Source organism: Balaenoptera physalus (assembly GCF_965194825.1).
Source record: "Balaenoptera physalus genome assembly, chromosome: 4".
Lineage (NCBI taxonomy): Eukaryota > Metazoa > Chordata > Mammalia > Artiodactyla > Balaenopteridae > Balaenoptera > Balaenoptera physalus.
The window spans coordinates 37,377,814-37,391,994 of record NC_138891.1 but is presented as its reverse complement, the minus strand read 5'-3'; the positions used below and the strand labels follow the sequence as shown (position 1 = coordinate 37,391,994).

General features: G+C 39.9%; 1 protein-coding gene across 1 annotated transcript in view; it reads right to left on the bottom strand.

Moving 5' to 3' along the window:
• Window positions 1-11,232, bottom strand: part of LOC309659723 (vomeronasal type-2 receptor 1-like) — a 38,912-nt gene extending 27,680 nt beyond the window's left edge. Inside the window, 1 exon segment of the mRNA XM_082459713.1 lies at window positions 1-11,232. Within this exon segment, the coding sequence (XP_082315839.1) occupies window positions 1-222 (222 nt within the window). The 5' untranslated portion in view covers window positions 223-11,232.
• Between the last annotated feature and the right edge of the window lie 2,949 nt (window positions 11,233-14,181).

Below are 14,181 nucleotides of genomic sequence, written 5' to 3'. Positions count from 1 at the left end.
CCCATTCAAATCAAACTTGCCCAGCAGCTGACAGGTCTGTTCTTCTTCCTCTTCTTTGCCTTCAATGACCAATTCAGCCCATAAAAAGGCAAGCAGTCCTAGAACCAAGCATTTCTTTCTGCTAGCCATTTTAATAAGGAGAGTTTGGGAGAAATGACCAGTGTTAAAAGTTTTAACGAGGTACCTTGACAGAGCGTTCCAGTGAGTATGTGCATGCCCCATCACAGGGGACTCAGCTTGCCACTACTTGCTACCTAATTGTCATGCCTCAATCAATCACAGAGCCTCACACTCACCTGCAGTTTGTGGATCTGCACTAGGAGCTGAGTAATCCTTTTGAAAAGAGCCTCATAAAAACCTCTTTTATGCTTAGCAATAATATATAATGACAGAATAGCAGATTCTGAGTTTAATTTTAGAGTCTTTCGCTTTGTAGAAATTGTCCCTTTCTTGTTTATCAGCCTCATTCATTCTCACTTCAGCCAGCCTTGTGGGAGCTGCACTTGCCCCAAAAGTGAAGAAGGGCATTCTGATTCATCATGAAGTATAAAAACAGGAGACATCAGGTCAAGCTCTTTCCTTAGGGGTATGGAAAAAGTTGAATGGAAAACCATGGGGGATTTGGACTAGAAGACATCATTTTGAATCTGTGTTCTGCCACTTGTATTAGTGTGATGGTGGGAAAGTCACTTAATTTCTATGCCTCAAGTTCCTCATTAGTGACTAGGATGATAATAAGCTGCCCTAGAAAAATTCTGTAAAGCCCGTAAGAGTTCAAGGAATATTTTTCATATACATCATTTTCTTTCATCTCCTCTTCAAGGTGAAGTGTCGCCCTCAGCTCACTTTGCTGACCTTGTCACTGGTTCAGGCACAAATCCCTGAGAATTTCTGGGCTCTTTCCTCAGAATCCCCTCTTGTGCCTTCTTGCTTGGCCCCTCTCAGAGACGTCTTCCAATCTCTCTCTCCAGGTCAATTTATCATAGATTCCCAGTCACCTTCTTTGGCCCTTCTCAAACATCCCCCCTGGGAGTATAAATTCACAGAGTATTTTCAGAATGCGGTCTAGCAATATGTATCAGGAACATGAAAAATGTGTATACCCTTTGATCACGTGATTTTACTTCAAAGTATTTATCCCAAGGAAGCAATAGAGATCCACATAAACATAATGCATAAGAATATTGAGTACAGTTTTATTTATAACAGTGAAAAAATTGAACGAACTAAATGTACACAGTAGGGAGTTTCTAAAATCAATTACAATCTATTCACATGACAGAAAACAAAGGAGCCATTTGAATTATGTTTTAGAAAAATATTTATTCACAACATAAAATTTCAATATGCTTGGGACTTCCCTGGTGGTCCAGTGGTTAAGAATTTGCCTTCCAACGCAGGGGACACGGGTTTGATCCCTGGTCAGGGAACTAAGATGCCACATTCCCCGGGGCAACTAAGCCCACACACTCTACAGCCTGCGCGCCACAACTAGAGAGAAGCCTGTGCGCCGCAAGGAAAGATCCCACATGCCACAACTAAGACCCGATGCAGCCAAATAAATAAATAAATTTTTAAAAAAATTTTCAATATGCTTAACACAAAGATAACAGCTAACAAACCAGTGTATACAATCGTACTCTAAATTTCTAAAATTTACCAATATATTACAGCTCTCTTTCCTACACATATTTCCATTAAAAGCACTAGAAGAAACCACTGCAAACTGAAATAAAAAGAAAAAAGGAGAAAAAAAAATCCCTTTTCCTACTGTTTTAATAAACCAATGGTTTTCATGTTTCCATGTTCATTGCCAGCCCAGACTGACACCCATGCAGTACTTTTAGTTAGTTTTTGGTGGTAGATTATGGGTGATTTTAATTTTCTTCGTTATACTTTTCCATATTTTCCCACATGTTCTACAATATTCTTGTACTTCTTTTATAAACAGAACAAATACTACTGTAAGAAAAATCCCCCCCTCTGTTTTACAACTCCTCCACACATGCATATTCCACTGCAATCCCCTCTACACAAGAACACACACAGTTACTCCCCTAATATCATCATCATCATCAGTCACCTGGGTCCCACCAACCCTTCCACACAAAAGTCATTTCCTTTACTTCTCCACTGAAGAATTTCCAGTACATATTTGTTGGTTAAGTATAATCTCTACCTGACTCTGGGGAATCCCAAAAGAGCGCTGCCCATTACCACTTCACTGGTGGAATTGCAGGCCCACGCCACAGTCCCCCATAGCTGACTAGACCTTCACAAGCGAGCTAGTGGATGGCATGCCCTTGGCATGCCTGATTGACATCTGTCTGTCCAATATCTGCCTAGTCTTAGTTTTCTAAAATGTGCGTGGTCCACAGATTCCACCCTCAGTCTTTAAAAATGATACTGAAATGACTTAAAGAAAAAGATGGATTACCAGGAAAATCTCTTCCCAGATAGGCTCCAGAGTCTGGCTTCATCCAAACAAAATGGCACTCTGGGTGACAGACCGTTCCTCACCAATAGCCTGAGAACCCCTCTCTTGAGCTGAAAAGGTTTAGTCCAGGGCTTTCTCAGAACTATCTGGATCTATTCCTCACTCATGTTTGCTCTTCCTTTTTACCAGAAGGCAGCTGTTTCTAAGCAATTACCCTTCTTGTTGCCAAGGGCTACCCTTGCACAAAGATATGTTTATTACCAATGTTGTTTTGTCTTAATCCTCTGGGCAAAAGCTGCACTAGGCGCCATAAAAATCATTAAAATTGATTAATTTATACAAATAACAAAAATTAGCATTTTTATAGCATTTTATATTGTACAAATTGTTTCCACATGCATTATTCCTCCTCTAGGTCAGGAACTGGATTCAGTGTTGATGAGGCTTCTGATTTGTGTAGCAGCATATGGTATCCAATAATTCCCAGGATGATAGTATATTTTGCTGGGGCCACATGACTACATCCTCCAAATGTAGTAGAATCCATCAAAGATGAGGCAGAGAATGGGAAAAACAACATCTGTGCTCTTAGGCAGAGCATTTTTATTAAATGCACAGTGATGGATGTTCAACACCTCACCTTGCCCTCATGACACCCTATGGGACTGGTTTTCTTTTGTTCACTTTACAAATGAGTTCACACGGCTAGTACGTGCAAACATGCAGATATCAAAGCCTATGTCCTTTCTGAGGCCTTGTAGTAGAGAGACAGGACACAGACCGAGTCCAGGAGGGTGGGCCCTAGGTCCAGCTTCTTCGCGGCCCAGCCCTGTCTCCATCTCTCTGGACTAACTGGCTTTTCCCAGGGTCTATGGTGCTAAAGGAATCAGCGATGTTCTGGTTTGGGGGTGAGCCTTTCGAGGCTCTGTTCAGTGATAGCCTAATAATATGCTGTCAGCGGAAGCAGTAGCAAGTTGCTTTGTTAACTATCAAGGTGAGATTGTTTACTCAATAATACTTTGAACCTAATTTTTATTTCCATGGGGCTCTGATTTCAAGAACCCCCGATCAAAGCAAAAGACATCAGAATGTTGCTGCAAATGGCCACGGGTATTTAGTCCCGTGTGTCACACCCAGACTCTTAGGTCTGAGTCTGTGCGCTGTATGTTTTCACCACCCTCTCGCAGACTTGTTTGATCCTTGCTGTTCTCCCAGGGCCCTGGCGAAGGTCAGGCTCCCTTCCAAGAACAATAACACATTCTGCCCAGGCTTGTCTCTGCCTTCAAGCAAAGGAAAACACCTGAGCCCCTAAAGGTTATGAGAACCATCTTAATAACAAAGCCTATAAAAGTATTTAAAGGCTGTTTACATGGTTTCCAGGAAAAGCCCAAACTCCATATGAACTGCAAGGGAACACTGCTGCAAGCTTCGGCAAAGCCCCAGCACGACAGCAACCGCAGTGAATTCACGGCGGATTTCAGTCTCGTAGTCAGGCTCAGCTTGTTAGATATCACTTGGCTTTTATATTCCTGTCATTCCCTTACCTTTATAATCATTTAGAATCCTGGGTAATACTCATGCCACAGCATCAGATGAATGGATACACTAATCTACCCCATTTTCTTATTCCCCATGCGGAGCTGTCCTTCTAAACAGTCAAGGAATGAACCAACACTTAGTTACACGTGTTTAAATTGCTGTCTTTACGATACACATACTAGTTTTTTAAATGTATGTTTCCAACAGTTAAAAATTATTACCTGTATTGAATTTTGTGATATTATGACATTATAGCTTACCTGAAAGAAGACTAAAAATAAATCAGTTTTCATAAGTGTATTGTTAAATGAGGTGCAAGTTATTGATGAGAGGCCTGGAGATGTATAAGAAGCAGGCTTTTGTTTTTTTTTTTAACACGTCAGTACTAACCACTTGCTGCAGAAGTGTCTCCTGTGTGTCTCAATAGAGAAAGCCTTCAATTATAGCCAAGGAGAGAGACAGACACTACAGGCATACAAAGTTTTAAACGGCTGCCTTGCTGATTTAAGAAAGCCACAGGTTACTATCTCTTCTGCTCCTTCTATTTTCAGGGAAATAACTCTGACAGCCTGATTAATGACCTGCCTCTGAATCAGCTGACGCGATAAGCAGCAAACTATTAACATTCAGAAACAACGCATGCTTTCTCCCAGGATGCATCACCTGTTACATAGCTATAGTGAGCTGTGGCTGCAACAAAAATGGTGAAGATGGTAAGCAACTGACTAGGGCTGGGAAACCATTATCATCAGTCTTCTAGAGAACAAACATCTGCTTTTAATAAAATCTGAAACTGAAAAATCCTGACCAGCTTTAACTCTCATTTGAAAAATTTAGCATGCCTTCTTGCCCTCCACTTTGACCCCTTTCTAATCCATCCCCACACTGAAGGAAACTGACCATGTCAACCCTCCGGCCACTAAAAAAAAAATTTTACAGCTTTATTGAGATATAATTTATACACCATAAAATTCATCTATGTAGAATATACAATTCAATAGTTTATACCATAGTTACAGACTTGAGCAGCCATCATTACAATCTAATTTTGGAACATTTCCATTATCCTAAAAGTAATTCTCGGGGACTTCCCTGGTGGCACAGTGGTTGAGAGTCTGCCTGCCAATGCAGGGGACACGGGTTCGAGCCCTGGTCTGGGAAGATCCCACATGCCACGGAACAACTGGGCCCGTGAGCCACAACTACTGAGCCTGCGCGTCTGGAGCTTGTGTTCCGCAACAAGAGAGGCCGCGATAGTCAAGAGGCCCGCGCACCGCGATGAAGAGTGGCCCCCGCTTGCCGCAACTAGAGAAAGCCCTTGCACAGAAATGAAGACCCAACACAGCCAAAAATAAATAAATAAATAATAAAACAAATAAAGGAATTCCTTAAAAAAAAAAAAAAAAAAAAGGAATCCTCAATTCCAGGACTTCCCTGGTGGTGCAATGGTTAAGAATCCGCCTGCCAATGCAGGGGACACGGGTTCGAGCCTTGGTCTGGGAAGATCCCACATGCCACGGAGCAACTAAGCCCGTGCGCCACAACTACTGAGCCTGCGCCCTAGAGCCCACGAGCCACACCTACTGAGCCCGCGTGCCATAACTACTGAAGCCGGTGCACCTAGAGCCCGTGCTCCGCAACAAGAGAAGCCACCGCAATGAGAAGCCTGCGCACCACAAGGAAGAGTAGCCCACTTGCCACAACTAGAGAAAGCCTGTGTGCAGCAACAAAGACCCAACGCAGGCAAATAAATAATAAAATGAATATATATTAAAATAAAAAAGAAACCTCAATTCCCAGTCTTCCCTCACACCAAGCTCTAGGCAACCACTTAAATCTACTTCCTGTCTCTATAGATTTTGCCTATTCTGGACATTCCATTTAAATGGAATCTTACAATTTGTGGTCTTTTGTGTCTGGCTTCTTTGACAAAGCATAATGTCGGGAGGTTTATTCATGTTGTAGTATGTATTAGATTTCATTTTTAAAGTATCATTATTAAGATATAATTCACACATCATAAAATTTACCCATTTATAATGTACAATTCAATGGGTTTTAGTATCCTTACAGAGTTGTGCAACCATCAGCAAAATCTAATTTTAGAACATTTTCATCACCGCAAAAAGAAACTCATACGCATCAGCAGTCACTCCCCAGTCTCCCCCACCATCATCCCTATCCCCAGACAACCACTAATCTATTTTTCTGCTGCTAAAGATGTCTCTATTCTGGGCATTTACATAAATAGAACCATATGTGATCATTTTACTAACTTCTTTCAGTTAGCATAATGTTTTCAAGGTTCATCCATGTTTTAGCATGTTATCAGTGCTTTATTCCTTTTGTTTACTTTTTATTGCCAAATAAAATTCTGTTGTATGGATATACCACATTTTATTTGTCCATTCAACAGCTGATGGAAATTTGGGTTGTTGCCATTCTTTGGCTGTTATGAGCAGTACTGCCATGAACATTCTTGTACAAGTCTTTGTGTGGACATATGTTTTTAATTCTTTTGGGTAGATATCTAGAAGTGGAATTGCTGATATGGTAACTATACACTTAACATTTTGAGAAAGTGCCAAGCTCTCTTCTAAAGTGGTTGTATCATTTTACATTCCCTCTAGTAATGTATGATGGTTCAGATATCTCCACATCCTTGCCACTACTTATTATTACCAGTCCTTTTTTATTATAGCCATTCTAGTGGAAATAAAGTGGTATCTCACTGTGGTTTTGATTTGCATGTCCCTAATAGCTAATGACTCAGAGAAAGCTATGTGTTCTTCTAGATACTTTCAAATGTTAACTCTTACATGTATGTTTATGATCCATTTTCAGTTGATTTTTGTGTATGGTATAAGGTAAGCTCTAAGTTCATGTTATTTTTTTTAATTGTAAATAACTATTTCTGCACCATTTGTTGGAAAGACTATTATTTCCCCATTGAATTATCATGACCCCATGTCAAAAATCAACTGACTATAAATGTGAGGGTTTTTATTCCATTGGTCTATGTGTCTATCCTTATGCCAATGTTGTACTATCTTCATTATTCTAGTATCTTCATTACTGTAGTAAGAAATCAGGAAATGTAAGTCCCCCGACTTTGTTTTTCTTTTTCAAGATTGTTTTAACAATTCTGGGGTCCTTTCCATTTCCATATGAAATTTAGGGTCAGCTCATCAATTTCTGGGGGAAAAAAGTGGAAATTTGATAAGGATTGTGTGAAATCTGCAGATCAACTTAGGGAATGGTTGCCATATTAATATTATTATCTGGGGACTCAGTTCATCTTCAAGGGCCCTGCATCTGGCTTAAGATAAAAATCCATAAACAACAACAGGCTTTACGAGGTCCACCTTGATCCAGCCCCTAGTTAACTAACCAGATTCCTTGTTTGCAGCAATCCCCTCCCACTGCCAACTCAAAATACACCACTAGCCACATAAGCCTGCTTTCAGTTCCCTAAAAGCACAATGTTCTCTTTTATCTCCAGGTCTTTCTTCACTCACATACACACCTCCTTCCCTGTGTTTTTAGGAGCTTTTTCCCGTATGTCCCATCACCTAATTCATGACTATTCCTTCAGATCTCAGCTCATTTTTCACTTCCTCTGAGACTTCTATCCCGAGATACACAGGCCCCACAGTCTACCTCACTTATCTTTCCTTGTACTTACATGGCGGACTTTAGGTTACTTGATAGAAAACAGGTTGATCAAGACTTCAAACTGGTTGAAATATCTCGGTTGACATGGATACCAATGGACACTGGTCCCTATTTCAGGCAGTATTGGGAATTTTGGCAATTTTACAACTGTTTGTATGTCTCTAAATATTTTTATCACTTTTCATAAAATTTTCAGGATTTCTTTTTCCTAGTATTTTTCCCAGACTATTCTACCAGCTTATACTATTTATATATTTTGTTACTGGCTGGATGATTGCCCCTCAAGATGTACATGTCTTAATTCCTAGGACCTGCAAATAGGTTACATTATAGAGCAAACGGGACTCTGCAGATGTGATTAAGTTAAGGATCTTGAGATGAGGAGATTATCCTGCATTATCCAGGCAGGCCCAATAATGTAATCACAAGTGTCCTCATAAGGCGAAAATAGGGGGAGATATATACTGAAGAGAAGGCAAAGTGACAGAAGCAGAGATTAGAATGCTGGCAGCCTCTGGATGCTGACAAATGCAAGGAAATAGATTCTTCACTCAGAACCTCCTAAAAGACCAGCCCTGCTGACATCTTGACTTTAACCCAGTAAGGCTGGTTTCAGATTTCTTATCTCCAGAACTGTAAGAGAATAAATTTGTGTTGTTTTAAGCCGCTAAATGTGTGGTAATCTGTTACAGCAGCAATAGGTAATAGTAATGAGTTGGAAATAACCTAATATGCAACAAAAGAACGTTGGAAACAACCTGGATGTCCAATAAGAAGGGTTAGTTGGAAACAACCTAAATGTCCACAGGATGGAACTGGTTATATAACTTCTGATAATTTTCAAAAGATTAAGTGTGATTTGATCAATTTTTTGATATATTAAAGGTGCTCTAGAAGGCTATCCATCCAGTTATTAAAGTGCATAGAATAATGACTATTCTTTGTTTGTTTTGTTGTTGTTTTTTTGTTTTGGGTTTTTTTTGTGGGGTTTTTGTTTGTTTTTTGGTGTTCCTGGGTGGACACGAACAGATAATGGGTATTCTTTATGCTAATTTTTTTATCTGCAATGAGCCTAAGGCTGCATTATTTTTGTAGTAATAAGGGAGAAAGGCAATAAAATAATCTTAAGCAATGAATGAAACAAGAAAATAAAGGGAAGGATTTAGAAATTTTAAGAACTTGACTGGATTTGATTTCTTAATTTTTAATTTATATGCATCCAGCTTTTCCTATATTATTTGTTCAGCATTGTTTTCAAGAACTTTTTTATCTTATAAATTGGTTGCAAATGAGTACTTCTAACCTCCAGTTCATATTTTATATAGCTTTTGTATGTACTAGACATATCATATTAGAACCTCTGTTACAGAAATGGGTATTTATGTGCCATAAGATACAGTGCCTGCCTAGAAATGGTCATTTAGATGATGAGAATCAACAAAACTAAATAAAATAAATTTAAAATGAAATAATACACAATAAAATGATGAATTTTAGGAGAATAGTGAGGTAGTATTTGATAAAACCATACACCCAGCTTTGCATGTGCTTAGGTATTTGTCCGCATCAGGATCTCCCAACTATTAGTTCAAAATATACCAGGTAATAACAACAGTAATAGCAACGGTAATAATGTTAACAATAGCAATAATAGTTTTATATTCCACAGTATATCTGTGTCATTGCTCACCAACCCTTGCAAAAACTATATGCAACAAATACTATTTTACTATTATTTCCATTTTGTACATAAGAACCTGGAGCTCAGAAAAGTTAACCAATATTCTCAAGGTCCCAAAGTCCTTAGCGGTGTCAATGAATTTACTAGTCAGTGACCTGCCCAGGGGATTACACATATCCCAACTGCCTATCTGTCTTTAAGAAAAAAAAGTGGGAGGCATTACCAGTAGCTCCCCCACTCCATAGGGGATTTCCAATGAGGATGAAAATGTGGCCAGAAATCGCTGACATCTGCTCAAGGCTCAAGGAATTTCTAGTGCCTAAGGGGTCATGCCGATCAGTTTGTTTTTAAGGGAAGTAGGTTACTGCTCAACTTGCCAGAAGTGACTTCTAATATTTATGTCATACATCAATATGAGATAGCAGAATCAGAGTTTATAATAATTCAAATGTGCACTAAATATAACTTTATTTTCCACAACTGTTCCCATCGTGCTCCAACTTGCTCTGGCTCCATTTCTGCTGATGGCCATTGAGGTAGAGTTGGGATAATGTTGGGGAGGAACACTTGATTCTGCCAAATAAAGGTAATAGCATCTCTTTCCATTTTTAATCCTCTGTTAAGGTAAAGAACCAGTGTATTTCAGATTTAGAATCTTCATTATGGTGGTTTCTTTCCTCTTAAGGAGTCTCCCTGACCAATTCTTCTTCCCTCTTAGTTGAAGTGACGTTCATGACAAGGTGGGGAAGAGCCTCTGGTCCATGTGCCATCTTCTGGGTCTTTGCGGGCCTCACCCCACTTGTCATCGTTGTGGCTTTCGTATTGGTACCCACCAACAATGTTGTAGACCTCTAGTCATGCCTCCATTCACAAGGCCCTGTACTCTGTGACCTCCTTTCCATGACTCCAGGCTGCTTCTAATCTATTCATCCTCTCAGCTTCCAAATTCCTCTCCACTTCACACAGTCTGCAAGTACTTGTGACTCTCCAGTGTGTGATGGTACAGGCCACAGGGAATAGAAACACTATTTTAGGCCCATCCATGGAAACACATCTCTGTAACATTCACTTCTGAATTGAGCCCATGCAATGGTGCCACATTGAACAAGGTACCATCACAAACCCAGGCTTCCCTCCACAGCTTACAGTCTCTCCAATCTAGACACTGTCTGACAGGCCCAAACCTGTTTAGATGTTTAACCACACCCAACCCATATTCAACCCTGAGAACAGGAAGAGCTAAGAAACTCTTATCTGGCCCTCCTCTTTTTTTCAGCCCCCCTCTTCCCCTAGTACCAGAAGGACTTTCTACTTACTTTCCCTTCTGGAAACAACTTTCCTTATGTCATAGCCTCCTTCTTACCAATCCCATGAGCTTCTTTTTACAGGTGAATATCTTTTCCCTTTCTTGGCATAAAAAGCCTTATGATCTGGCCCTGATGGTGGAAGGACCTCAGAAAAAAAATTAATTACCAAGAGGCAAGTACATTAGGAATTATTTTTAAAATAGCCATTTCTTATCCCTTTTCCCTCATTTTACCCAGGAAGCTGCTCCAAGGGCTCCTCCTTGGAGAAGCCTTCTCTTACCATCCACTGAATTGTGTCCCCCTCAATTCATATGTTGAAGACTGATGCCCAATGTGATGATATACAGAGATGGGGCCTTTGTGAGGTAATTAGGGATAGATGAGGTCATGAAGCTGGGGCCTTCATGATAGGATTAGTGCCTTTTAAAGAAAAGACACCAGAGAACTTGCTCTCTCTCCTCTTCCACCGTGTAAGGACACAGCGAGAAAAGGGCCCTCACCAGAACCAAATCACAGTGGTACCCTGATCTTGGACTTCCAGCCTCAGGAACTGTGAGAAATACATGTCTGTTGTTTAAGTCAAAAAAATCTATTTCTTTACAATAGCAGTGGTTAAGTGTGAAGCTCTGTCTCCAGGATTTAGAAGCCTGGCTCTAAATGCATAACCTTAGGCAAGTCACTTAACTATTCTATATTTGTCTTCTCATATGTAAAAAACAGAGACAATACTAAGCTTGTTATGAGGATTAAGCATGACTGTGAAATAGCAGGTGTGGCACTCAACACAGGCACTGGCACACAATGAAGTGCCTAGGTAACATCAGAAATTAACAATGTTTCTTTGTCCCTTAGGTATTAAGGTAGTTATTCACTCAGGTTATTAAATTTCATATAAGAAATTCAACATAAACACTATTCACATTGTGAACAGCAGAAAAGGGACACTAAACAAACAAAGGATACCCATTATTTTCATTTCCTACAACATCCATAAAATTCTACCTCTGTGTTTTAGAACTCCTTGCAGGAGGTCATTGCTGAGCTGCCTGACTAACCTTAGATGGCAATGTTGCTTTGGGTAGAATTCATTAAGACCTTGGAAAGTGGTTTCTGGCTTTCTGAGAAAGGGCATAGTTCAAATCAACCCAACAAAATCTTAGGTGAAAATGTAGGGTCTGTCACACACATGCACATTAAAACCAACCAGAAAAGATGTTTGCACATTTTAAATGATCTATTTAATACTATATGTTTTATAGCATTGAAAATGTTTCTTTTTATACTTTAATAAATGCTATTATCAGTACATAGTTTCTGTGTACAATTGCTAAGTGTTCAGTAATATCTGATTTTTGTGGTTTAATTGTCAAAGTCACTTCTGAATGCACTAGAAGTATTTTGAAACCTGGCTAAAATCATTTATCTCATTGTTCAAATGCAGTTCAGTGAAACAAGCTAATACATTTCCTAGGCTCACAGTCACGCTCTCTAATTAAAGTTTATTTAATTGCAAAATGTTATCACATAACTGCCTTGAACCAAATGCAATTCTTTAGAAACTACCATTATGGAGAGATCTGGGGAACAAAAAATATTTTAATTTAGTGAGATACATATAATAACTTAAATTGGGCTATGATAGTCCTTTGTTCATTGGTTCATTCATCCAAACTGTGGTTGAGAGAGCTCTTCAAAATAAGCCAGATTTGCAATTTCAATAACCCACACCAGAAAGCATAATTTTTCCATTTTCCTCTAAACCTAGCAGTCTAAATAATAAATATGTGTTTAACTTAACTAAATATCCAAATGATATTTCTAGGTTGCCTGGAATACAGCTGCTCTTATGAATATAAATTACTACCACCCTAGACACTATCAGAGTCTTATTTATAGTATTAATTTTCACCATCTGTGAAGAAAGGGTTTGCTGAGCAAACCTCAGACTAGTCCCTACGGAATTAAGAATGTGTGGAGCCTAAAGCGAGGAGACGCTGTAGCATTTAGAACCAGAGGCAGAACTGCTCCCCTGGGGGGTATCTGTCTTCGTAATTAACACAGTCTACTTCTTTGGTTTTGCAGTCTACATTCGAGGAAATGTGAACAATATGCTGTCTAAGAAAAACGATTTGAAATTTTGGGGGCAATTCTTTCAAAACAAAGGAGACGACTTGAAAAAAATTTACTGCCCCTCCTTGAGTCATAGCAACTCCCCCTACCACTGGGACATGAGGATACTGTCCCAGTGCAACAAATAAATACAGGGAAGAATCTGACTGATACTACCTCCAATATGTCCCTCTTACTTTATTTTAAATTTTCATCTTATTTCCATAATCAGGAGGAATTCTGAATTTCCTTTCCCTGTTTTGGTAATAAATTTGTTTGGTTTGGTATGAGAGAAGAGTAACTAGTGCTATTCCCTTTAAAAATTACAAAATCTCTCTTCCAACTCTCTTCTCTTCCTCATCCTTTTCCCAAACTTAAAATTTTTCACTTCCAAATAAAACTCCATTAATTTTCATTATAGACACAAACATTAGAGCACCCAATAAGCACAACCTTGCAGTGACGTGAAAAAGAGCAAAGAAATGACAAGGAAAGCATGGGAAAAGGAGGTGAGAGAAATAAACTCCCTTAATTTTGTTCAAAGGGATCAGCTGAACATAAGCATGTTTTTATGACCCCCTTCCTATTAACTTCTCCTCAACAGTCCCACTCCCCTTCCTGAGACAGGCTGGGACCTGGGCCCCTCGGCTGCAGTGCTTGCACCTGGACAAATGTCTCCTAGAGCAACAAAATACAAAGAAACTATAAGGGACTAAAAATAACTGCGTGCATGCGCAGTTGGGGCAAATTCTGGACAACAAGATACAAAAAGACCAAAAAAACCCAACTACCCTTTCTGAAGAGCCAGGAGCAAAAGCAGGGTACTGCACATGCCCCCTGCACTCAACACCACCAAAGGGGTGGGCAAAACACCTAAGCCACCCCTCGGGCCAGACCCCATGGGCACACCCCTCCCCTCACCACATATAAGGAACCAGCTTGCCCACTCCCCCAGTAAAGCCTTGCCTGAATTTCTTAACTGGCCTGTTATCAATTTCTGCTGATTGGGGAAAGCCAAGAACCCTGGTCGGTATCAGACTCACAGTTTACCCACTCCTGGTTGCAATTAAATCAGATTTTTAAAGCTTTCTTCCATTAGGGGAATGGGGCATGTGTGTGCCCATGTACGTGTGTGTGTGTGCATGAAACCAACTTTAAAAACCCAAGCAAAGAGATGTGGATAATCTTATACACAGGGTAGAAAGAAATTTTAAAATTATCCTGTTTATCATAATAGATACTTGCTCTCTGCTCCACCCCAGAAGATAAAATGGAAAATAAAAGCAAATTTAAAACTATTCACTGGGGGCTTCCCTGGTGGCGCAGTGGTTGAGAGTCTGCCTGCCAATGCAGAGGACACGGGTTCGAGCCCTGGTCTGGGAGGATCCCACATGCCGCGGAGCAACTACGCCCGTGAGCCACAATTACTGAGC